At 36.6% G+C, this 27385-nt stretch overlaps 2 protein-coding genes across 2 annotated transcripts in view; both read right to left on the bottom strand.

Moving 5' to 3' along the window:
* Positions 1 to 24436, bottom strand: part of LOC114250527 (ATP-binding cassette sub-family G member 4) — a 66711-nt gene extending 42275 nt beyond the window's left edge. Inside the window, exon 1 of the mRNA XM_028184433.2 lies at positions 23747 to 24436. Within this exon, the coding sequence (XP_028040234.2) occupies positions 23747 to 23936 (190 nt within the window). The 5' untranslated portion in view covers positions 23937 to 24436. The remainder of the gene's footprint in view (positions 1 to 23746) is intronic.
* Positions 177 to 10088, bottom strand: LOC114249310 (uncharacterized). The gene has a single exon (XM_089732039.1). It carries the CDS (start codon positions 8504 to 8506, stop codon positions 5669 to 5671), a length of 2838 nt encoding a protein of 945 aa, XP_089588165.1. The 5' UTR covers positions 8507 to 10088; the 3' UTR covers positions 177 to 5668.
* Positions 24437 to 27385: the final 2949 nt, after the last annotated feature.

The raw sequence follows: 27385 nt of genomic DNA, 5'->3' as shown, positions 1-27385 counted from the left end.
AATATCACGCAATGTCACGAATGATTTTTTTACTTTTACACGCAATGTCATGAATGAGTGCTTACGGTTTTCAGAATAGTTCTGCTTTTCAATGGTAGATAACAATCAGGGTCACTAACTGCTGCATAATCGAGTTAGTCAGACTTTAATCACTTTTTTTTTTTAAATCAGTAACCTTTATTTTTCGCAATAATGAAATAACACTTTTTTTAAACATATTATTATCCGCAACACGCTTCGTCAGATTATAGAAACAGAGTTATCAGCAACATGCTTCGTCAAAAAGTACAATACTTACTTTCAGCTGCAAGCGTCGTCGTTTTTTAAATACATTTTTAACTGATTTCACAAAAGAAATACTGTTTTGAATACGATCGTATTTTATCATTCAAACTCTGACTTACAGACGAAGTCTTTATTAACAAACCTGATTGCGTTTTAATTTTGACGAAATAATAATAAATAATTTATATTTTATCTAACGGCATTGTTTTGAAGACAATTGTTTAAATATCAAAACAATTAGTATCTCGTACATAAATTATTAACCGTTTACATCATTTACATAATTTAAATTCAGTACAAGGTAAAAATGAGTATCATTAATTGTAATTATGGAATGGGCTATTTATACACCGCAGCATTGTAAAATGAATGTATCCGAATACTATAGATTCAAAAACACTCACAATCACTCACTTCGGACCGAATCACATTTGAAAAACAGACCTGTAAGATTCTAGTTAAAATGAAAATTCAAAATAGAGTAGGTATTTTACAGATCTCGAAAATGGTTCTAAAGAGTTATTGGGAAGGTATTCTAATTAACTTATTTTTTATTTATTGCTCAGACTGGTGAACGAGACTAAATCCATTGCCTTTAGTGTTTCTGGAAAGTTCGCACAAAATTATTAACTAAGAATATTTTTGTTGGAATCTTAAGTTCCTTGTACGCATTGTCCAACCGAATACCATAGACCGCCGCCATCTCTGTCGAGGTATGAAGTCGAAGGGTCAACAATGCGTATTTTAATGGCGTTGTGTGTTATTTATTATTTTACGGCAATATCACGCTCCGAACCGGAACGCGTGACTGATTCACGACAAAAATAGGCAAACTCAATTGCGATTTCGACCTTGTCTCAATACTATGAATGAAATTAAATGAAATGCGTTTATTTCATGCAACTTAAGCCCATAAAATTTCACATACAATTACATAACATCTAAATCAAAATAATATTAAATTAAAATTACAATTTATGAGAATGACTAAAAACAAAAAAAAACAAAAATGAAACCAAATCAAATGAAACTGAATCAAAATTATTAAAATTAAAATTGTCAACTAATAATATAAAATTAATAAAGGAACTAATACAATAAATAATGAAATAATGCTAACTGAGTAACCGCCACCATACCAGTCAGTGTGTTAGATTAATGAGATACAGATGCTTATTACAACAGTGTCTTATATAGGGGCAGTCCAGTCTGTTTGCAATCATGATTTTTTTTATTTTTTTTTATTGCTTAGATGAGTGGACGAGCTCACAGCCCACCTGGTGTTAAGTGGTTACTGGAGCCCATAGACATCTACAACGTAAATGCGCCACCCACCTTGAGATATAAGTTCTAAGGTCTCAATTATAGTTACAACGGCTGCCCCACCCCTCAAACCGAAACGCATTACTGCTTCACGGCAGAAATAGGCAGGGTGGTGGTACCTACCCGTGCGGACTCACAAGAGGTCCTACCACCAGTAATTACGCAAATTATAATTTTGCGGGTTTCATTTTTATTACACGATGTTATTCCTTCACCATGGAAATCAATCGTGAACATTTGTTGATACATGACGTATACTATATGACGTTTTCAAAGCTCCCACTAAAGTCAGCATCAGATTTGCAAAATTTCTAGACTCCTTAATAAGTTTCGTCAGACTATTATGGTAATTATTTAAACTCTTATCGTATCATTGGAACATCTCTACATATTCAACTAAGCAGTGGCGAGCTAATTTTATGAAAATAATTTAAAAGTATTATTTAAAGATTTTATCGGTTATTCGTTGTGTTTGATAATTTTTATAGTTTTTTTTTCAGGCAAGTTCCGGACCCGAATCATTGTATGGAAATATTTAATAACTAGATTAATAAGATCTCGCCCCATTGTCTGACTGTCGCTAATTGTGTGAAAAATGTCGATTTAAATATTTCTATTACATACTTTTGTAGATTTTAGGTTTTCGCGAGTCATAGATATAATTAAGAATACTTTAATATATCTAGGAAAAAGGCGAAAAACTGGTATACGTTAGTCAGCATTGTATTGGAATGTCTACGAATTATCACTTTATTCGTCGGTGACCACAAAAACTTTTGAGTATTCGGAACGTTGACAATAATATAAAGATTGTATGAAATGTGACATTAAAACCTTAAAAGTAGTTTTAATTTATTTATTTATTTTTATAAATCAGATGTAGAGATCAAATTTATTTTACGGTTAATTGAAAATAAGTGTTATACATTATATAGAAAAATCGAGAAAGATCGACTATTTGCGAAAAACTGGACACTTTATTGTTGGAAGATCTTCTCTATGTTCTAGGAAACTGAACATAGAGAAAAGATCATATTTACTTAGCGCAATCCATTACACGGTTGTTTATCTATCTTTATTAATTTCAATTGGATTGTTGGTCTAGTGATTAGTGGTATTCGACTGAGTCGATCCGATTCTCTTACAAAGTTGGAGCCTTTATTTAAATATTATCTGGGTATTTTTATTCTTGTATTTATGGCTTATATTTTTCGCGACCACAAAACGGACTCGAGGCTAATGACCGTGAAATGTTTAAAAACGAATTTGGCATAATAAATGGCGTAGTTTTGGATGTGTTTTTACATACTTAACTTAACTAACTTAATGCATAAGCGATCCTAGAAATAAAAAAATATATTCATCTCACAATATTGAAGAGTATTTATACATATTATACTCGTAATGTAATACACAATCTATATATTAATACGTGAAGCAAAAACTTTGTATCCCTTTTTACGAAAATTGCGTGGACGGAGGAGTGTGAAATTTTCCACACTTATAGAGAATATAGAGAAGAAGTGCACAATGCTAATATTTTTTTTAAATAACGCATAAAAGATACATTAAATCAATAAAGAAAACATTACACACACTACATACCGTGTGTTTGACGCACACACGCATGCATACTATTTATTGTCAAACTTTTGTTCTTGACGTCTGTTGTCAAATTGAGAATAGAATATGGTTTATCTTTGTTAATGTTTTTTATAGTGTAGTCTTGGCGAAATTTGTGATTATAGAAGTACTAGCTTTTACCCGCGACTTCGTCCGCATAAGTTTTTTTGTTTTCTCCCGGCTATAAGTCCCCCTGCAACAATGTCCCACTATCGTGTTCCAGTCCTCAACTTCACATCAAAATTTGTTCAAAAGCAACCTAAGCTACATAATGGATAGCTCCGAATGTTTCCTTAGTAAATATAAAAAGTAAATAATGTAAATCGGTTTAAAATACTACTAACTACCTACCTGCCAACCCCCGATGTTAGACAGTGTGACATCCGTAACATCGTCTGCGTAGGAAGTACTAACTTAATGTAAGTAGTATAATAATGTAGGAAGCTAAAAATAAGAGGCCTTATTACTGTAGTACATTTTTGTAAACTATGTTCTTTGTTTTTCCCTCTCTGGCCAACACATGGAGATTCTGTGGACTTGAAACACGTGAGCAAGCCACGTATAATTGTCCGTGAGAAAAACAACTCTTTTCTAAATTAATGCCGGCTACTTTTAATGTTTGCCCCTGAGCTTTATTTATCGTCATAGCGAATGCGATTTTCAGCGGAAACTGTAATCTCTTAAACTGGAATGGCAAATCTGTCGGAATTATGGGTATACGGAGGATTAAAACGTTCTCTCCTTTTGCCATTCCAGTCATAATGATTGCTTTTACAATATTGCGACCGAGGTGTGTCACTTGCAACCGTGTGCCATTACACAGTCTTGGTGCATCTAAATTCCGCATTAAAAGGACAGGAACGCCTACTTTCAGCCTCAGTTTGTGTGAAGGTACTCCCGACAGTTCTAAAGAATTAAGAAATTCTACAGGGTATGATGTTACTTGTTCAGTATCCATTACAGTGTCTACAGAGAGAAACTCAACAATATCACCTTCCACGCGTGACATAATTTGCTCGTTTATCTGTCCCACCATTTCATTCGTCGGCGCTAAAATTGCTCTTTCACATAACCAGTCTCTATTCCTCATATTAGTTAGCAGTTCGCTATAGACGAAGTTATTTAGATCATCTGGATTATGCACAACATTGCAGAATTCACGATCCAATGTAATCATGCCATTACCATCCTTTGCCATACGATCTTCTCCAATTTTAAGAAGAGCAGCAGCATATTGTCCAGATTGTACATCATTGTGTAGTTGCACTCTCATATTTGTAGACAGACTAAACGTTTTTACGTGCACCCATAACGTTGACGCTTTTAAACACGCATTTATTTCATCTGCAGGGGTGCCTTTAGTGATAACCGGCAAAGTCTGTCTAAAATCGCCCGCTAAAAGTACCACCATCCCCCCCATGATATTTGGATTACTCTTGATGTCTTTCAAAGTCCGATCTAGAGCTTCAATTGCTCTTTTATGGGACATAGTACACTCATCCCAAACTAATAATTTACATTGCTGCAACATACGTCCACGCTCGCTGTTTTTACTTATATTACAGACTGGCATTTCTTCATGGGCTAAGTTTAATGGCAGTTTAAGCACCGAATGTGCCGTTCGACCACCATTGAGCAGAGTGGCGGCTATTCCGGAAGAGGCAACTGCTACAGCAATTCCTTTATCTTTTCGGATTTGCGCTAAAAGCAAGTTTAAAAGAAAGGTTTTTCCCGTGCCTCCGGGAGCATCCAAAAATAACAAACCACCTTCGCCATCTTCGATTTTTTTGAAAACATTGTCAAATACTAACCTTTGTTCTGGGATCAAACGTGGAACAGACTCTGTCAATTGTTGTTGTAAGGAAGCAGTATCGTAATCTAGTTCCCGTATTAAATCGCTACTGATTTCCTCGGTTCTCTGTGGTCTGATCATTCCATAATCTGATAAATCCTTTCTAGAAATTGTTTTAACCTGGTCTTCAATTTTTGTCAGACCCTCATTGTAAATTAAATCACTGTACGTGACATTGGGATTTTGCTCTTGTAATCTGTGCAATATATCGTCGGTCATATCATTTTTGTATTTATCCCACAATTGTTGAGGATTTGAAAGACCACATGTCGCTACTAATACAGCAAATAGCTCTCTCATCTTGCCTGCTGATCTACATTGAGCAGCTTCTTCCAGTGTCACATCCCAATGGTTGTCATTCTCCAGTAATCCTCTTGCCTCACATGCCTCTCGAAATGTAGGATAATCTTGTGTGTTGTATTTTTTTAGATCATTGAAAGAGGTAGGTCCGCGCACATGGTGTAAAAGCATGCGTAGACAAAAACATTCCATGTTACTAACATGAACTGTATAAACTCGTCCTAAAGCATCTCCAGATTTGACGCCAGGCCAATCGTGAACTGAAGTACCTTGAATGCGGCGTTTTCAAGTTTTCCTACTTGCATCCCAAGTATAATACCTCGGCACCTCGACATAAAGAAGAGTTTTTGCAAACTCATCTCTGATACAAAGATCAAAAAAAGCAGTGAGTGTGGTTTTTGGCGGAGTAGTTATTCGTTCGTGGAAATTGTGTTCATTAAAATAAACGCGTTCACCATTTTCTAAATGCACGCTGAGATGTGTCACGGTGGGATGCCTTTCGTGCAACGGAAATGCTAACAGACGCCACACGGCTTCGTTGCTGCTGACATACCGACCAGACTGATAAGTTTGTACCTCATCTACGGGATTCGCAAGATCAGTATTTCTAAAATTGAAAATAGCTTGATCACTACCCTTGTTTATATATTTGCAAATATATTTGATGGCGCGTACTGAACTGCATGCCTCAACATTTATGTGGGCGTTAAACATTTTTGATAAAATTGGTGAATAGGGGACTACCCAACTATTATCAACCGTAACGTAGCTACCATTTCGGAGCTTCACGGTTGCTGTTCGACCTCCGTCTGCTGGCGCTCTTCTACGATACTGCGGGTATCCGTGGTCGTTGTGAACGGTCTCTTTCACTAACTTGCGAGGAAATTTTTTTGTGCATTTTCCGTCTTTCATGCAGTGGCACTGTGGATTTTCGGGTCCGCATGGACCGTGAATCATATTTTTTACAATAATGTCATGGAGAGTCTTGTCAATGTTAGGATCCGGTATTTCAGCGCTGATTATGTTATCTATTTGATCGGGTCGTAACTTATCTTTTAACCACAATAATATATGGACATGTGGCAGTCCACGTTTCTGCCATTCGACAGAGTACATAAAGCAGCGCGCTTCTCTGAACACTCGGCCTTTATTAATCACATCCATTAGTTTTTTAACTTTTAGTCTAAAAACTCTTGCGACTACATCATGTCTATCTATTGCGCTTTGCCCCGGCATCAACTGATTGACTATTTCGGGCCAGGCTGGGTTGCAAGTAAAGGTGACGAATAAGTCAGGGCGACCATGTGTACGCACATAAACAAACGCGTCCTGAGTATATTCGTGTAAGTACCGCGGGCTATTTACAAATGAAGATGGTAAAATGACCATACGACCTAAGTTATTTGGATTTAAATTAGCGTCATTTGCCACAGCGTCTTGAAGATGGATGTAATTCTCTGCTCTTAGTTTAGTTTGATTTAATGATATGTACCGTAACCTCTCGCTTTCAACTTTAACGTACATGTCAACGTAAAACTGATTGGCCAGTTGCTTGCATCTTTGTACAATGTTAAAGTTGTTTTCTCGTATCATCATGTTGTAGGCATAAAAATCCATGCATGAAACCTTTTTGTTATGCAAGGGAAGACCTGTTACAGGATTAATTTGAGGAACTTGAAAGTGGTACCCCTCTTGTCCCTTACTAAATATGATCGGATATTGCAACGCATCATAAAATTTATGAGTATCAGGCACCCTGGTTAATCTGTCATCTCGGGCCTGTAAAACTATATCACGGAAAGCAAACTGTTCGCCTGTAACCAAGGCTGCGACTTCATTTATTAACGATGCATTATACCGCCTTTCATGTTCCCCACTTGGTGTGCGATCGGGGTGCATCACCAACCTATAATCCTCTCCCGGCATTCTTTCTAGTGCTGTTTTGAAAGTATTGATAAGGCGATTATGTTCATGCAACATTCTCTGGATTTTTAAAACAGTATCCCTTTCGATTCCTTGTATATTTTGACACCTGCGATCAGCTTCGTTTTTTTCATCGCCCATGAAATAAAGTTGCAAAAACTTTGGTTGTTCATTATTTGCGGGAAGTAAGGAACCAATCCTGTGATACACCTGTCCTTGGATGGTAAAAGTAGGTGAAAATCCAGGCATTACGACCTCCTTATCTACACCAAATGACGTCATCTGAAAGCAAGAATTATACTTTCTAATCCTGCTTAAAAACCGGCGCGATTCGTTACTGTCGTATAAAAGTAAAGATTTAAGAGGTCCCTCTGGCTCGCCAAGTAATGGAATTTTAACCTTTCCACCAGAACAGCACATACCTGGAGTTTCTTCTTTCCATTTCAGTGCTTCACAATATCTGCATTTTTTATCCATTCTCCCAATAATAACCAATCGGTGATTAACATAGTCGATCAAAGGGTCATACTCAAAAGCGGCACCATTAAATGCCTCCCACGTACTCATTGAAAACGTACGTCTTCTTTCTGCCTGCCGTTCAGCATTTAAAAGACGTCGTCTTTGTGAATCTTCGTCAGTCTCTGCCGCAATCAATTGCGCGTGACGTTCGGCATCTAAAACTCGACGTGTCTGAGTCTGTTCCACTGTCTCAGCAGCTCTTTGAGATGCGTGGCGTTCAGCATCCAGGGTCTGACGGGCCTGAGTCTGCGTAAACGTCTCAGAGGCCCTTTGAAATGCGTGGCGCTCAGCATCTAAGGTTTGTCGGGCTTGAGTCTGCGTATAGGTCTCAGAGGCCCTTTGAGATGCGTGGCGTTCAGCATCCAGGGCCTGACGGGTCTCAGTCTGCGTAAACGTCTCAGAGGCTCTTTGAGATGCGTGGCGTTCAGCATCTAGGGCCTGACGGGCTTGAGTCTGTGTAAACGTCTCAGAGGCCCTTTGAGATGCGTGGCGCTCAGCATCTAAGGACCTACGGGCTTGAGTCTGCGTATAGGTCTCAGAAGCTCTTTGAGTCGCATGACGCTGAGAATCTAACATCTGACGCGTCTGAGTCTGCTCTTCAGATTCTTGGCTTCTAGCAACTTTTGCAGTTCGAGCTCTGCTAGAACTACGGCTTAGATTGGATTTACGTTTGCGTGGCATATCGAAAACAATAAAACAATAATTAAAGATTTTTAAAATCGGTAGTTTTAAAAACTACAACGTAAGACAATTTTTTATAAAAACTTCGATAAAGCAAACCTTTTTACTTATAACCTAAATATCTAAATCAATCAATAACGTATTGAACCTAAACAACTATGCACTACGACGACGTATGATTTGAAGGTTTGCGTTATATTGAATTATTTTCCCTCGTTGAATAGTAAACAAACTAAGTGTAGGTGTTATAATTTCGGTGATGAACTGATTACCTATCCGTTTCTTTGTCTAAAATGAGTATTAACTTATCACTATGATTGATTACTGAGCATAAAGTTCGTATAAATGTCTATCTAATTACCTCCTCAAGTTTAAAGCGTAGCTAGTTATGTAGTACTATATTAATTCTGTGGTGTAGGTAATTAGATTTTATCTGTATGTAATTTAACAGTCAGTTGAATAAAAAATCGTATACAAATCAGATCAATAGCTATGGCGTAATGTGATTCTAGACAGAGTTTTAATGTTGTAGATAGGTAGCTGTGTATAGGTTCCTGTGGGAATGAGATATTTTCCCGAAGTAAAAAGTAGTCTGAATTTTGGTACCTTCCTACCCTATAAGTTAAGTAGTGTGATGGTATGTCGCTAAGTTTCGATCCAAGTAAAACTGTTAAATAAAGACAGATGCATCAAAATTTTATAATAAATTCCCTAAATTATGGCGCCTACCGACCCTCTAAGTTAGAAAAGTGATCAAATACTAACTTTAAGTCTTAGTAACACTCATTTAAAAAAAAAAACATCAAAATCATTTCAGTAGCTATGGCGTCATTCGCTTCTTGACACGATCACGCTAGATTTCCGCGGGAATGAGGTATTTTCCCGCCGTAAGAAGTAGCCTGTGTCCGTGCCTAGGATCCTATCTTTATATTAACCAAGTCTTATAAAAATCCGTTCAGACGTTAAGGCGTGAATGAGGTAAACTTTTAAACCAAACTATTAAAAATCACTAACTTAATTAGTTTTCTGCCTACTGCCTACGCCTTAAGTACGATAGCATGAATATTAATAGCCCATATCCTTTTCTAGGTTACTATCTATCACCTAATTAAATTTCATCAAAATCCGTTCAGCCGTTTAGGCATGATAGAGCAAAACTCCCACCAAAAACCATAAAAAAATCACTAACTCAATTCAGTTTTCTGCCTACTTCCTACCCCCTAAGTACTATGACGTGATCATTTTGATCTTATATCCGTTTTTAGGTAACCATCTATTACCTTACTAAATTTCATCAAGATCTGTTCAGCCTTTTATACGTGAAAGAGCAAAAGTCCCAACAAAAACGACTAAAAATCACTAACTCAATTTAGTTATCTGCCTACTGCCTACGCCCTAAGAACGATGGCGTGATTATTTATAGCCTATGACCATTTCTAGGTTATCATCTATCACCATACCAAATTTCATCAAAATCCGTTCAGCCGTTTAGGCGTGAAAGAGGAACAGACAGACAGACAGACAGACAGACAGAGTTACTTTCGCATTTATAATATTAGTATGGATAAAATACAATCATAATAGTGTACAAACATACAATTCCAATTATTATAGTCGAATTTCGACTACTGCGGGACCTCTAGTTATATTAATTACGCAATAATAATAACAATGAATAGCTTAGCATTGTTTATTTGTCATTAAATCAGGGTCGGGTTGCAACACATCCTAACCGGACTTTGTACCAGTGATTAACATGTTGTGTTCAAAAGATAATCGATGGAACGGACTTTGAACGCATTGCTCACTTTACATATATGTAAACCATCTTTTGTTATAAAAAATGCACAATTCGCTCGTTTTGCTTGCGAATGCTCGTGTATATATATCTGTGTTATTATTTTTGCACGTTTCTGTAAAATTTTTTTTATTGCTTCGATGGGCGAACGAGCTCACAGCCCACCTGGTGTTAAGTGGTTACTGGAGCCCATAGACATCTACAACGTAAATGCGTCACCCACCTTGAGATATAAGTTCTAAGATCTCAGTATAGTTACAACGGCTGCCCTACCCTTCAGACCGAAACGCATTACTGCTTCACGGCGGAAATAGGCGGGGTGGTGGTACCCATCCGCGCGGACTCATAAGAGGTCTTACCACCAGTAATTACGCAAATTATAATTTTATATTCAGTCTTTAACTTGTCAGTGAAGGACCAATAAATATTTCAAAAGCAATAAATACAGTCCACGTTCATTTACCACAACGCAGCAACTTCATATTTGGAGACTACAGAAATATAACAGAGGTGTCAAAGGTCAGTTTCGGCTTGGTCTGGTCTGGGTGCTGGTTAGTTTGTCTGTGTACGTATTCAAATAATAATCTATCTGACGTTGTTCTTATTCATGAACGTTCTGAGAAAAGATCAAGACAGCTAAGAGTGAATTAAATAAACAAAAACCGCAATGTTATTGGGTAGCGACATTTTTGGGGTTCCGTAGAAAAATAACGGAATCCTTAGAATTTAGTTTTGGCGCTTCGTTGGTCCATATGCCAGAGTTGTTTTGTGGCGGTAGTCATCATAGAGCGTAAGATATTTGACAGATGCCGGAATCTTGCTTACGACATTTTTAAGATATAAGCTTGTATATATGTATACAAGTTCTGAACAACATTTGGATCGTCGGTCTACCGAGCAATGTCACCTGCTCGGTGGAAGATCTTCTCTATCCCTCACAAATTAAATTATATGCACTGTCAGCACGAAATGGTTCGCCGGATCTTGTCATTGGGTCGCGTTTCCGATCCGGTGGTAGATTCTACCAAGCACTGTTCTTGCTACGGCTAGCGTTAGCAACGTCCTCTGGTTAGAGCCCAGTGAGCTTAGCTACGCGATCAGTTACGCTAGCATAGCCCAAGGCTACCAGCTTAGGTAGGAAAAAAAAGGGGGGACCGAGCTGTCCAACAACAATAACATTGTGCAGTTGTTTTTGTTGCTTTGGTTTTAATTTTAGTAGTTTTAATAAATTAAGTTTATCGTGGGAAAAAGACTAAATGCACAAATTTATAATACCTATACTTTAAACACAATATATATACACATATTTTATGTACACTTTTTTGCCAATTTTGCATGTAGATCATAATATTTTGGAAGGTCCCTTCATATATAATGCACTGTCGTACTCATAAATTGTCCACATCCTTTTGTTTCGAGGGCCCAGGGGAACGTAAATATAATAACAAAGTGATAGAGTTGAATGATCTCTTGAGTACAATTATTATTGTTATTCGTATTGTATGCATTTTGTTCTTTAAAAATAAACAATACACTGTGATTATTGTTATTGCCCAAATGAAAATCAGATATTTGTTACTGTTCTAAATTTTTTATTTTTTTTATTGCCCGTGTGGGCAGACGTGCTTACGCTCCACCTGATGGTAAGTGGTTACCGTCGCTCATGGACGTCAGCAATGCCAGCGGCAGAGCCAAGCCGCTGCCTACCGCTTAATACTCTCCACAAACCTCGTATGAAGAAGGACATGTCATAGCGCTCGGGAAACACTGTGGAGAGGAGCTCATTCCAAAACCACGTGGAAAAAATGATCTCTGGAAACGCAGGTAGTATGAATGAACCCTACACCGGTGGCGGGCGGTGCGATGGTAAAAACGAGATGATGGTATCATCTCAAACAATTCCTCAGAGCACTCCTAATGGAACATACGGTACAAAATGCAGAGGGAATCGAAGAGAGGGATTCGAAGGCCTTCCGCAGACCCAGAGGCTCCAAAGGATCCGTGAGAATGGGATTATCGACAATCCGAACGTTCTAAATGGGAGGACGAGTTCGCGGTCCATCCGGTGTTAGTTGGTTCCGGACCAAATGGACTAAATTTACACCATGTCACCACCTAGAAACCATACCACCATACTACTTTGAGACATGAGATTGAAGTCTTGACTGTATTGAACAATGGCATTCTCACGCTTAAAACTGGTGCATATGATTTCTTCTCACAACGAGGCAGAATGGTTATCACCTATAGGTACTGTACGTTAAGCACGAAAACCTATCGAATTCTTAACGTAAATGTATCGAGTTCTGGATACGAAAACGGATCATTACATTAAATGGTAGTACTCGATAGCCAGCCGTCGAGATTTACGTTACCGTATATCAAAACCAACTAGTCTTCTTGAAGAGTGGTGTCTCCGTTATAAGAACTTTCATGCGTTTTCGTTTGCTAACGTCATGAGAATCTATATATTAATACGTGAAGCAAGAACTTTGCATCCCTTTTTACGAAAATTGTGCGGACGGAAGAGTATGAAATTTTCTACACTTATAGAGAATACAGAGAAGAAGTGCACAATGCTAATTTTTTTTTTAAATCATGCATAAAAGATACATTAAATCAATAAAGAAAACATTACACACACTACATACCATGTATTTGACGCACACACGCATGCATACTATTTGTTATCAAACTTTTGTTCTTGACGTCTGTTGTCAAATTGAGAATAGATTAAATATTGTTTGTCTTTATTAATATTATTTTATAGTGTAGCCTTGGTGAAATATGTGATTATAGTATGTGTACAAACTTACAATTCCAATTAATTATAGTCGAATTTCGACTACTGTGGGACCTCTAGTATTTCTAAATTGTTCTAAGACAACATACGTGATTGTTATACTTAATATTTCTCTTAGCTCGATCACCCAATACGCCCCTACGATGTCTGACGATGGTGTTAATAATTGTGGCTTCTCCGACATATATTTTGACTCAAACTTTAAAATGTCTTTCGTATTTAGAAAATAGATATACATAAAGTATTTATAGATAAGCATCATTGACGTCATTCATTCTGTTGAATAGCGACTGATGCTTTGGTTTATTCTTACTAAAAAATTGTAATCTGTCATTGTCCGATCATATTATTATCATTGCAGAATCGAAATGGTGCGTAATTTCATTGAGGTTATTGTTTATAAGAATTATTGCTTTGTTTCTCATAGAAAAACCACGATTGTCAATTAATTATGGGAATTTATTGCAATAGGTGGAGAGAATAGTATGTTTAAGATTTAATTTTGGCATTTCTGCCGTATTTACATTTTTACTTTGTATTGTATTTTAAAAAGTGACATTCATTAAAATATATCTGAACTTAAGATAATAACAGACACCATTTTGGCCGTATAAGTGACGTCATCGCATTTTTATAATTATTTTTTTGTAATCACTGCAAAAAGGATTTGAATCAATACTTTTAGTTTATTAAGTTTTTCAGTACCGTTTTGAGAATTTTTTTTCCTCTTAAGCCATCACGTATTACGTATAAAATAATGTATAAAAACTGAAAACCAAAAAAAAAAACCTATAGTTTGCGAAACTCTTGTTTGTATACAAATATTATAATATTGAAACATTAACACATTGAAATAATTAAAACATTTTCAAGTCGAAGCCCAAGGATAATTGTAATCGAGGTAGCGTCACGAACATCGTGATAATACCTACTGATATCGTCGTATCCGGATGAGGACTTAGTAATGCTAGTTAATCAAACATGTAATTGCCATATGAGGTTTATTATTACAAATTTTTTGATTAGTAGAAAAAAAAATGGTCGTTGTTAAAATGGCGTCTCATAGTCTATGGTATTTTAGTGGTAGGTATGGTAGCACTCTAGAGATGAATTACTGTTACAAATAGTTTTTTGCGAACATCTTCATTTATTTTAGCTCATAATGTTATTTTTTGTTTTACATAGTTGAAAATTATTCATGGGCAAAATTATAAAAGACAGTTGCTTAAATTAAATGTTCCAATTAAAAATACTTTCACATTTGGTGATGTTTTAATTTGCCTAATACATAATAATAACTTTAACATAATAACTTTTAACTCGATTTAAAAAAACAAATATTAGTTAGTACTATATAGTATCTAAGCTGATATCAGAACGTATTTACGCGAAACAGTTTTTCTTTTCGTGTTTTAGTAATTATGTAGCGTACGTTAAAAGTTATAGTAATTAAATTGCAAGCACTTAGTTAGCTATTTTTCATTACAGAAAACAAGCTACAGCATAATTGCTTTGTGCAAATTAATGACAGTAGGTATTCATTAATTCGGAACTTATTTCTTTTTATGCATACGTTTTCAAAGCGACATTGACCGATTCCATTAGCTATCCGTCTGACCTTGCTTCACCATTAGCAACATTTTAACCTTGTTAATGACATAAAGAAAACCACAAAAAAAATTCTAAGTAATCTAATAAATAAAACAAACCTAAAAATTTACTTTTGTAGTCTATCTATATATATATATATAAATGAATTGCTGTTCGTTAGTCTCGCTAAAACTCAAGAACGGCCGGACCGATTTGGCTAATTTTGGTCTTGAATTATTTGTGGAAGTCCAGAGAAGGTTTAAAAGGTAGATAAATATGAAAATGCTCGGAATTAAATAAAAATAACAATTTGGTTTCTCCTTTGATGTGTCCCCCGCCGGACGGATTTTGTTTGTTTGTTTTAAGTTTATTTTATACAAAAGTTTAGGCCTTTTATTTATCGATTGAGGCACTACGAAGTCTGCCGGGTCAGCTAGTTTAAAATAAAAATCCAAGTCATTTAACTTCTCACAGTCAACAGCCCGAATCTATTTTTTTTCTCAATGACGGATCTCACACATCCGAGACAAGAGAAGTTCATCCCGATCTCAGTGACCAAACTTTTAATAAAATTGACCGAAATCGAAACTAGTGCTACAGCAGTTAGATTTGCTAATCACTCGACCAACGTTACAATCGAGATAACTAAAGATGGATTTATTTCCACCTGTCTGTGGTTTATGCCAAGAGTTTTATCAATAGTATTGTTACGTTTGCAAGTTTTGATAAACGATTTTGATCACGACGAAATTTAAATGTACAATATTGATATCGACACGACGAAGCGAATGTTATCAAATGGAAATAAAATATTAATCTGTTTTTAATTCCATACATATAGATTTAAATTGAGTTATGTGCGATATTGCTTGTTTTTTTTTGTTGGCTGATAAAAGCAGATAAATTGAACAAACTTATCTAGAAATAAAATTTATTCTATTAAAATACTCAATTCGATCGATAATGTGAACATCTATGCAATCCTGGCCGTCCACACTGCCTGTTTTTGCCGCGTACCAGTCATGCATTCCGGTTTAAAGGCCTGGAGTAGCCGTAATCGCATACAATTGAGACTTCATGCCTCAAGGTAGGTAGTTGCATTCGCATTGTGATGATGTATATGGGATCTGGTAACCACTCAACAGCAGATGAGCAGCTCGTTCCATAAATCACTACATAGTATAAAACAAATTCGCTTTTTCTGTCCCTATGTATGCTTAAATCTTTAAAACTACGCACCGGATTTTGATGCGGTTTCTTTTAATAGATAGAGTGGTTGAAGAGGAAGGTTTATATGTATAATAACATCCATTAAATAGTGGAGAAATCAATAATAAATTACAGTTTCCGAAGCGAAGCGAGGGCGGGTCGCTAGTATAATATAAATAAAATAAGTTAATTATTATTATGATTATTCTTCTCTACAATTCGCCGTATGCTGATTATTTTCTTACGTTTTTATTAAAGTATCTATTTTGTTCAGTATTCGTGAGTCATAGACGTGATTAAATGACGAATATCACCTTGATCCTTCGTGACCTCAAATCTGCAAAGTATTGGAAACGTCGGAAATAATAATATAATGCCAATAGAATACGCGACATTAAGCCGTAAAAGTCGTTTTAATGACCATTTAATTCAAAAATACTGTGTAAAATAAAGGCTTTAAATGTTGTTTTCATAATATTGTACAGAAAACGCAATTAAGTCCACTTCGATAAAGCGGCACGACATGGGAATCCTCTCATCGTGGCCGCCGGAAACTACATAGCCGATTCTGCAGACCAAATGCTAATCAGTCGACGTCGCCCAAAACACGTCATTTCGGATCCTCGGTGCTTTTAGGTGCTCCAAGCACCGGTCATCGTTCCCGTCGAAACCGTCGCTTGCGACGAAGGGCCCAGCCTAGTAATAAAACCGTTTAAAAGTATGCTAACCTAATAATAAAACCGTTTAAATGTCAGGTTTTTCCCGACACTGCTTCACCGTGTATCATGTTAGTGCATTGTGGAAATTTACCTTAGTCCGATCAAAGTACTTTCGTAGCTTATAATATACATTCGCTTTAGCGTTACAATTTTAGAAGAAGAGTTTGTAGTGATGAGGTCAGAGGAAGCAGAGTCTATCTGATTATTCAAATCAAATAAAAAAAATATTATTCAACATAAATGAAAATACATACTTGTTGAACATCAAAAAGAACTACCGCCAATTCCCAAAAACTAGCCTCCGTCCTGAGAAGAACTGGCAAGAAACTCAGCGGGCATGTCTTTTTTTCTCTTTTTTTTTTAAATATTAAATTTGTTTTCAGCAGGATATCGTGATGGTTCTCACTTCTAATTATCGTTGCTGTATTACCTTAATTCAACCTTAGGAGTAATAGTATCATATCAATTGCATTCTCTTTCCCAAATTTTTAACATCTCCATCTGTATTTATCCGATATTTAGGTACCTAGTGGTTTTTGTTAGCGCATTATCATTATAGGTCGATGAACCGTCTTCATTATTTCACGTTTATCATAAATAGAAGCAATAAAACGAGCAAAGCACTAATTTGAATATATGCATTACTAACAGGTTGCCTAATGTGAGGAATGATGTGCCATATGTGATCATATTACTTACGACTCAAAAACCTGCTTTTTGCAATGTTGTTAGTGCGAATCATAGCAGTCATGGCAATGTTGGAAGTCGTCGTGGCCTAAAGGATAAGACGTCCGGTGCATTCGTATGTAGCGAAGCGGTGTTCGAATCCCGCAGGCGGGTACCGATTTTTCTAATGAAATACGTACTCAACAAATGTTCACGATTGACTTCCACGGTGAAGGAATAACATCGTGTAATAAAAACCAAACCCGCAAAATTATAATTTGCGTAATCACTGGTGGTAGGAACTCTTGGGAGTCCGCACGGGTAGGTACCACCACCCCGTCTATTTCCGCCGTGAAGCAGTAATGCGTTTCGGTTCGAAGGGTGGGGTAGCCGTTGTAACTATACTGAGACCTTAGAACTTATATCCCGAGGTGGGTGGCGCATTTACGTTGTAAATGCCTATGGGCTCCAGTACCCACTTAACATCAGGTGGGCTGTGAGCTCGTCCATCCATCTAAGCAATAAAAAAAAGTCAACTTCAGGATTACAATATTTTATTTGTAAGTCGACGTAGAATATTAGCTCGTATATCAATGGAATACTGACCTATTTACAACGTCTCGATGTGAACAATCAAATTAGGGTTGTACAATTTATGTGTGCGAGCGGAACATAAAATAGGTTATTACTAATCGTTGCTAAAATTGTTTTATTTCGTAACATTGCTCGTACGCACATTGTGTGTTAATAGTTAATACCTACCGCTATTATGTTAAATAACGTTATTAAATAAGTAATAAAAATATCACAAACAAATAAAACAAGGTAAATGGCAATATATAATAAAAATTTGTATTTGTTAATTCTGTTCAGTCTTTCCATTGTGAATTGGTATTTTAGTTTAATTTTAAACAAAGGAGCATTTGTTTTTTTTTAACCTCTTCATTATTATCTTCTAAAACTTTTTTCTCGGTTTCTCGGGAGTGACAGATATATTAATTTTATAACATTTAATTTCATTTAATATTTTATAATATGCAAAGACAAAACAAATAAGTAGCATTCCTCGTCCGTTTGTTAACCAATTTATTTTATATTTCACGGGTTTTTATATAATATATTATCATATAGTATATAGTTTGATATATTATGTATTAGTGTTTATATTTATTATTTTTATTGTTATTGTCTATAGTATCAATAATGAAATTAATTAGATTGTACTCATCTACCCACTTATGTAAAGCTTTCCTTCTTTAAGAACGGCTAGCTGGTAGATAACTCAATTGTTGAGTTAAGGTCGCCATTTTTTATATCTTATGGCAATTACTGTATTATACTAACTGTGTGTACAAATAAAGAATAAATCAATAATTAATTCTTGAAAATAGTTTGTTCAAAACTCAATCAATGACAGAACAACTATAGAGAAATTGATTATGTTGAAATGAATCTTTAAATGTTGCTAAATAAAAACTTGTTTCTATGTAATTTGTGTGCTAAGTTTCTATTATAAATAGTTTTCTGAAATATCGATGTATATCGTGAGTCATAAAAACTTGTTTAATTCAATCGTTCGCAATAATGAAATAACCCTTTTTTTTTTTTTTTTCCGCAACACGCTTCGTCAGGATTATAGAAACAGAGTTATCAGCAACATGCTTCGTCAAAAAGTACAATACTTACTTTCAGCTGCAAGCGTCGTCATAAGTAACCTATAGGTCCACGCTAACCAAGGGCGGATCCAGCTTTGGCGCCAGGAGGGGGTCACATAGTCAAATTTTCGATGCGTTCATTCCGCCATCATACAAAGTTATTATACTATATTAAATTAATTAAATATTGAAGGTATGTAGTTACATAAAATCTGTATGGTGACAAAATATATAAATAAAATCATTATGTTCAATTAGTGGTTCACTTAAGTCTTGGAAGCAGCTCAGGGGGGGGGGGGTCATGACCCCCATGACCCCTCCCTGGATTCGCCTTTGACGCTAACAGCAATGCGCGCATAGGCATCGGCTACTCAAACAAGCCACTCTGGATCGCACCCGGCCCGAAAGTACCCATTACGCTAGCAGCATTGCCACGCTGTATGGCAATGGACAATCTCTGGATTTAACACGTTAACTGCGTTATGCGACTTTAAAAGCCCCACACGCCACTATTCGCTGATGCTGCAGTCAAAACTTTTCAACTACACATTTCTATAGGTATGAATATATTTGAAACAGTTTTGTTTTATTGCTTCGATGTGTGGACGAGCTCACAGCCCACCTGGTGTTAAGTGGTTACTGGAGCCCATAGACATCCACAACGTAAATGCGCCACCCACCTTGAGATATAAGTTCTAAGGTCTCAAGTATAGTTACAACGGCTGCCCCGCCCTTTAAAGCCGAAACGCATTTCTGCTTCACGGCAGAAATAGCATTTTTTGAGGCCTATCAGGTCTCATATAATAAACAAGTCCAATCCTGACTCGGAACGACCTCACATGCACTGGCTAAAAATTCCTCAAATAGTCCAGCAGTCAACGTGTTAATCGTTCACACTGCATGAGCAATATCAATGGCGATCAGAGAAACCTTTTATTGTGCACGTGCTTACGTTGAATTCTTGGATTTATTGTGATCGGAAAAACTATCCGTAAACACATTATATTGAACCAAACGGATCACAGCTTCCATGCTGTTACTTCTCTTTAACAAAATACAACATTGACAATGAGAACTCATAATACGTCCAATAGATACCATTTTTAATACACTTTTATTAGCTTCAGACGTATGTATGTTAGTATGTAACGGAATCTTTGAACATGATTTTGACCCCCTTCAAAACGTCGGATTAACTCGAAATTTTGTATAATTATTGAAGACTGATGACAATTCAATATTTAAAAAATATTTTAAAATATTTTTTTCTTACACTATTTTTAATTCAAATTTATTAAAATTTATTTTCTATTTTTCAGTTGGCTTGTCTATAAAAGCGTATTTTGTTAGTTTTTTTAAACTATTATTTATAATTGGTTGCTACAGTAAATTTTAGGATGATGTTCTATCATCGTTTGCACCAAATTCACTTCGTTCAACGTTATCTAGAAGAGTAGTCATAAAGCATTAAGATACCCAACAATTTTTACTTTGTCATATTTAGTCATCATCATCATCATCATCAACAGCCCACAGTCGTCCACTGCTGGACATAGGCCTCTCCCAATCTACACCACTGAGCCCGGTCTGCTGCTCTCCTCATCCACTTCTTGCCGGCCACCATATTTAGTGCTTAACAAAAAAATTACTATTAATTATCTCGCTAACGTTAATCGAAATAAAAACCTCCATTTCATTTTTTAGATGCATTTAAAGTTTATTTGAATTTTTTTTCAAGTCTCATCTATAATCCCGGCTACGTCGTGACATCTTCTATCAGTGTTGGATATTTAAAAAAATTCTCATCTATTTATTAGTACACGCACCAGACGCCACGCGAGCACAGTTCGTTGTTGTCTGGTTTTGCTGGGGGGGAGAACAATGCCTTTCTAGAGATAATCCGGGATAATCCCTGTGCATTCCAGGTCTAGAATTTACTCCCGTTCACTCAATTCCTGAACGCTATGACATGACCTACTTCGAACGAACTTTAAATGACTTATAAGCGGTTGGCATCGGCTTGGCTGTCGTTAGCATTGTCGATGTCTATAACCAAGAATAACCACTTCCAATAAGGTAATCTAAGCCTTCTATCTAAGGAAATTGTGAAGTAAATTATATTAACAGCTTGAAAATATTTCATGTTACGCTGTTACATTTTAGCAATGCTCCAATATTGACTTTCAAACGAAGGTAGAGTTGAGGTTACTACGGTATGTAATAATATAATAGATCTCAGTGAAAAATTATTCTATTCATACTTATGCTTTTTTTTTCTAAAATATATATTTTTTTTATTGCCCTTGTAGGCAGACGAGCATACGGCCCACCTGATGGTGAGTGGTTACCGTCCTCTATTGACTTCAGCAATGCCAGGGGCAGAGCCAAGCCGCTGTCGGGAAACACCGTGGAGGGGAGCTCATTCCATAGCCGGATGGTACGTGGCAAAAAAGATCTCTGGAAACTCACTCTGGATGACCGCAGTGGCTCCAGGTAGTATGGATGAACTCTACTCCGGTAGCGGGCGGTGCGATGGTAAAAACGAGATGCCGGTATCATCTCGAACAATTCCTCAGAGCACTCCCCATGGAACATACGGTACAAAATACAAAGGGAACCGAAGTCCCTCCGCAGACCCAGAGGTTCCAAACGATCCGTGAGAATGGGATGTATATCCCATACTGTAATATATAATTCTAAAAAAGTGGTGTTGTTTAATAGGTTTCTCTAATTATATAAATGAGAGAGAAAATAACCTATATTTATATAGCGTCTGATTGAGAAAGCGAATACGAATCGATAGTCAAGGAGCATAAGTGTCTAAAAATCTAATAAAATTTCTGGACGTGACTTTTGTAGTCCCTCCGAAAAGTTTATGTTTTCCACAAAACTAGAGGTCCCGCAGTAGTCGAAATTCGGCTATAATTAATTGGAATTGTAAGTTTGTACACTGTTATGATTGTATTTTATACTTCTATAATCACAAATTTCGCCAAGACCTATATTCGCCAATACCTATAAATAATAAAAAATATTTATTTATAGAAATATTTATTTATATAAATATTAATAAAAAATAATAAAAAATATTTATTATTTATTCGTAGACAAAGACAAACAATATTTAATCTATTCTCAATTTTACAACAGACGTCAAGAACAAAAGTTTGACAATAAATAGTATGCATGCGTGTGTGCCTCAAATACATGGTATGTAGTGTGTGTAATGTTTTCTTTATTGATTTAATGTATCTTTTATGCATTATTTAACAAAAAATATTAGCATTGTGCACTTCTTCTCTATATTCTCTATATGTGTGGGAAATTCCATACTCCTCCGTCCGCGCAATTTTCGTAAAAAGGGATACAAAGTTTTTGCTTCACGTATTAATATATAGATTTCACTGGGACGTTAATTAATTTCATCTAAACTAAGGTTCCATCTAATTCAATTTCATCCCATAATAATTTCTTTAAGGATTGAAGGCTTACTGGTGGCCCGGAGGCCTTCCAGTTTCACCAGGACAGATGGGCGAGCAAAGGCTCAGCCAGGAGGGGTGGGATTTGCTAATAGCTGCCCGAGCGCCTCCGAATGAGCCTTAACAACTCAAAAGATCAGCTGCTTCACGAATGAATCTACTACCGAATTGGAATCGCGACTCGCTGAGAAGATCCGTCGAGAAACTCAGCTGGCTGATACATGGGTTAGGTTGCACGTCGAGCTCTTTGTCGAGTTTGACAAGTACGGTTACCGGAGTCCCTAAGCCGGCTCCTAGTGATCCCACAATCAATTTTAGATAGGCCAATTTCATTTCTTTCTATCACAATACACTTGATATAGCAAAGTGTAATACAATACTACAAGAATTAGCTTAGAAAAAAGAAAAGCTACCCATTTATTACCCAGTTATTTAACAAAAACAGAATATTCTATAATGTAGATTGTGTGTGGTGGACCTCTAACTAGCTAATTCCACTTCGCACTAAATAATATATATTAAGCACGTTCATTAAATAAGATCGTAGTAGGTATAACCACAAAAATTTATATTAAGTTAAATAAATAAGTATTGTTTTCCGTATGTTATTATAACCAAATGTGACTGACTCAGCGGTGCGGTCGTTAGCGCTACTGATTCCTAGGCAGAGATCCGTGGGTTCGAATCCTTCATCGAGCAAACATTTATTTGATGAACAGCGTGCTTAGTGCGAGTTTTTAACGTTCTCGATATCGTAAAAGTTAACTCGAATTTGTATGCAGTTGGAACAGCGCCCCTAGCGGAAAACGTAGGCACATGTTCCAACTCCATAAAAAATTAACTTAACTTTTACGCTATCGAGAACGTTAGGAAACTCGCACTAAGCACACAGGTTTGTTTGCTCTTTGCCTGGGTGTTTAATATGCATATATTAAAACCTATTTATGTTCACATGGTACAAGGAATACTAATTCTGAAAACTGTTGTTGTATTATTATTATATTTTTGTTACGGCACAAGGAATAATTACTTTACAGCCTGCTTAATCCGTCAAGTCCATAAAGAATTAGACATGCAATAACGAAAAATCATTAAATATTACATTGCAGCTTAACCTGATGCAGTCGGGTAACAAAGTCAGATTATAATGTCGATAAGATTAATTAACGATAAATTTTCATATTTCTGATATCGTATCCAATTCATTCGATTAAGGATTGAATATTTCACAATTTAAAGCACAGTTTTAAAGTAGACAAAGATTTACAAATATGAGTGAATATAAGGAGGCACTGTAATGGAAATTGTATGCACGATTTACCTTTGTTGAATCCCAGATGTACAGTGCATGTGATGTTAGTGAACTGTATGTCCACGGGATCCCTTGTGGGCATCTTGGAGAACCCTTGCGTCGTCAGCTGCGGCTCGGGGTTGGCCCCTATCGAAACCGATGCATTTTCTGGCCTATACGACACACTGTCTTCAACGATTTGCGCTCCGGCGAGCATCATTTTAACTAATATCGTTTTAAGCGCGTACGCAGTGTTGGCGAATGCGTCGCGCGGCTGTGTGCGCGCGCTTTTGATCACGTCTCAGCACTGACTGGACTAGTACACTTAGCACAGCACTATCGCACCCTTTGTCCGTGCTTGGTAATTAATTGCACACGCATTCATACTCGCGCCAATTAATTAAATGCGCTCGATTGTTTTGCTTTCGTACAGAGCAATGGATGCCGTGGCGGTGTGTACTGTGTGTGGGTTGCGTATTCAAAACAATGTCCTTTATTTATTTAAGTGTGTCCGTCCGGTGAGACAAAGGTGATGAGTGAATGAAGAAATTGTAAACAAAGGATTCTTGTGCGCGAAGCGGTGTACTAGAGTGTAAGCTGCCGACGTTGCTGATGATAACGCTAAAGATGGATAATCTCGTTTTGTGTTATCGGAATTTTTGCTTCTGAAAAGCAACGTTTCTCGTTGGCATTGAACCCTCGCGATACGTCATCAGCGCACAGCTGATTTATGAATGCTGTTTATGTTTTTATTATGTATATATATACGCTGTTTAAAAAATGAGTAATGTATATATTATTCTTTCCTCATTACTGCAGTCGATTGTTATTGAAAACAATGTTTGGATTTTAAAATGATTCAAAGATTAAAATGTAGGTATAATCTAAGTAAGTAGTATTAGTATTAGTGAGTTTTAAATTGCAAAAAGTTTTCCGTAGCTTTTCCGAAGCAGTCCCAACCACAGCTATGATCTGTGGTCCCAACTCTATACAAATTTAAGCTAACCTTTACGCGATTGAGATTTTTTTTTAAACTCGGTCTAAGCACACGTGAGTATATATCGCATGAGCGAAAGTCTGGGCTCGGCAATGTGATGAAAGGTAGTCTACATTATTCCCTAAGGTACAAAGCCCATACCGAAATTCATCAAAATCAATTCAGTGGTATGGACGCGGAAATTTAAACAGACAGGGTTGCTTTTTTTTATTGCCCTAGTAGGCAGACGGCCCACCTGATGGTGAGTAGTTACCGTCGCCCATGGACTTCAGCAATGCCAGGGGCAGAGCCAAGTCGCTGCCTACCGTTAAGTACTCTCCACGAGCCACGTTTCAAGGATATGTCATGGCGCTCGGGAAATACCGTGGAGGGGAGCTTATTCCAAAGCCGGATGGTACGTAGGCGAAAAGATCTCTGGAAACGCACTGTGGATGAACGCAGTGGCTCCAGGTAGTATGGATAAACTCTACTCCGGTGGCGGGTGGTGCGATAATAAAAACCAGATGATGGTATCATCTCAAAAAATTCCTCAGAGAACTCCCCTGTTTCCGTATTAGTAATGTTTTCGCTATATAACTTCTAAAATCCAACAGTGTAATAGAAAATAAAAATAAAAAAAGACATTTAAATACAGCGGTTTGGTACCGTTTAAGTTTTTCAGGGTACAACATACCTAGGTATTCTGTCAGTACATATTCTGTTGTTAATTGCGTACTATTTATTTTCTTACAATGTAATAGCTACTATGTCTTTAAGTGGTATGAAATAAAACAATTTAATATTCCCTTGTAGTTTTTATGATACTGCGACTTAAAAATTGCGTAATTTGGATAATTATTCTTAAGTTATTAGCATATACATAAAGTTGCTTTGTTATTTAGTCATACTTACTGTTTTGATGCTGCATCACTCATTCTGAACAGCACTTATTTGTTTTTATTGTGATTTTTTTTTAAATGTATGCTAATTGTATTTCTGTAACGTCACTGAAGGCCTATGCTGTACAGCAAGACGATCAAGAAACCGGCTTCGAATGATAAAACTAGATATATAAAGAGACTTAGATAAGTACTTATATAAATAGATTAAAACTAGTGTATACATACTTACATATTTAAAATTTTAAATATGTACCTACATATACCTATCGCGCTAGTGACCTAGTTAATAAAATAAATAAAAATGTAACTTAAATTAGATTGATAATAAAGGCTATCTTAATCTCAATGTCACTGAAAAACATTACTAGTGGTAGTCATTAATTGAAGTATGGTGTTACGACCGTTAAGTCATTTAAATATGACTTCGAACCAATGGCGGATCCAGGGGGAGGGTCATGGGGGTCATGACCACCCCCTGAGCTGGGTCCAGGACTTAAGTGGACCACTAATTGAATATAATGATTTTATTTATATATTTTGTCACCATACAGATTTTATGTAACTACATACCTTCAATATTTAATTAATTTAATATAATATAATAACTTTGTATAATGGCAAACGTTTGGGAACGAACGCATCTAAATTTGACTATATGACCCCCTCCTGGCGCCAAAGCTGGATCCGCCCTTGCTTCGAACTCATTTCTCTGGACGCATTTGTGGCATTTCTAGGTACTAAAATTTTCCTTGAGCTTGTTGTACATAGGTACATCTACGTAATAAAAGAAAAAGGAATTCATGACAAAGAGATGTGACAGTTAAACATTACTCGTAATGGCTTTTCACAATTCGTTGGCTTTGTCTGAAAGATCGACTCATTAGGATCTTGTGTTATTTTTGTGACCGTGACATTATTTTACGTTATTTATATTTCAGCGCCATCGATATATTTACCGGTGAACTGTTTTCATTTAATCAAAACATCTTGCATTCGCTCTCTGCGATGTGTAAAGTAGTGCAAAATTGTATTCACAGATGGCGCTATAATAAAAATATTTGAAACTGTCTTCGCGATGGGACTCTGATGGATAGGAATTGGATAATTCTACTATTCAACAAACCAATCGTATTTCACTTTGAGTATTCCGAAACGAAGTAACATTATATGCACACATAATAATATGGGAGCCGAGCAATACCTAAAATTTAAAACTTACGAACGAAATCATTTTGTTTACAAGAGAAATTACTAATTTATATGCGAACAAGATATGTATAAGCCTAATGAGCTCCGTCAATAGCGGACACATTCAAGAAGAAGCTCCATTTAAATATAAAACGTTATTTTTTTTGTACCACTGGCACGGGGTAGAGAGAGATGTTAGAAGTCACCCGCTAAACAATGACCCTGCACCATCGACTTAACATCTGAGCCAGACCGAGACAGAATCGAGAGAGTTGGGAGAGGTACCCCAACGATCAGAGATCCAGACTCTCCAGACATTGCTGCTGTTTCAGAGTACCCCGCTGGACCAGAACAAGTTTACCTTGTCGGAATACGCTACGCCGCCAACCGATAACTCTTCAAAACTGATGCAAACACGTTGGAGTACATGGGGGGCTTAGGGTACATGCCAAACAATACGATTGAGGATCGATTGGTGTGTCCGAACCCAGTCTGATTTACAAAACGGAGCAAAGGATGATATGGCAGATCTAGCAGAAGCTTTCAACTTTTTTCACTTAGGGACGCACTAAGACAAATTGGCGATACATATTTACATTTATT

The sequence above is a fragment of the Bombyx mandarina genome, chromosome 12 (genome assembly GCF_030267445.1).
Source record: "Bombyx mandarina strain Sakado chromosome 12, ASM3026744v2".
Classification (NCBI taxonomy): domain Eukaryota; kingdom Metazoa; phylum Arthropoda; class Insecta; order Lepidoptera; family Bombycidae; genus Bombyx; species Bombyx mandarina.
The sequence above is the reverse complement of the archived record's forward strand: the minus strand, read 5'-3'. Positions and strand labels throughout refer to the sequence as shown.

Coding starts and splice junctions, on each gene's coding strand:
- LOC114249310 (XM_089732039.1), bottom strand. CDS start 8,506: ATGCCACGCAAACGTAAATCCAATCTAAGCCGTAGTTCTAGCAGAGCT.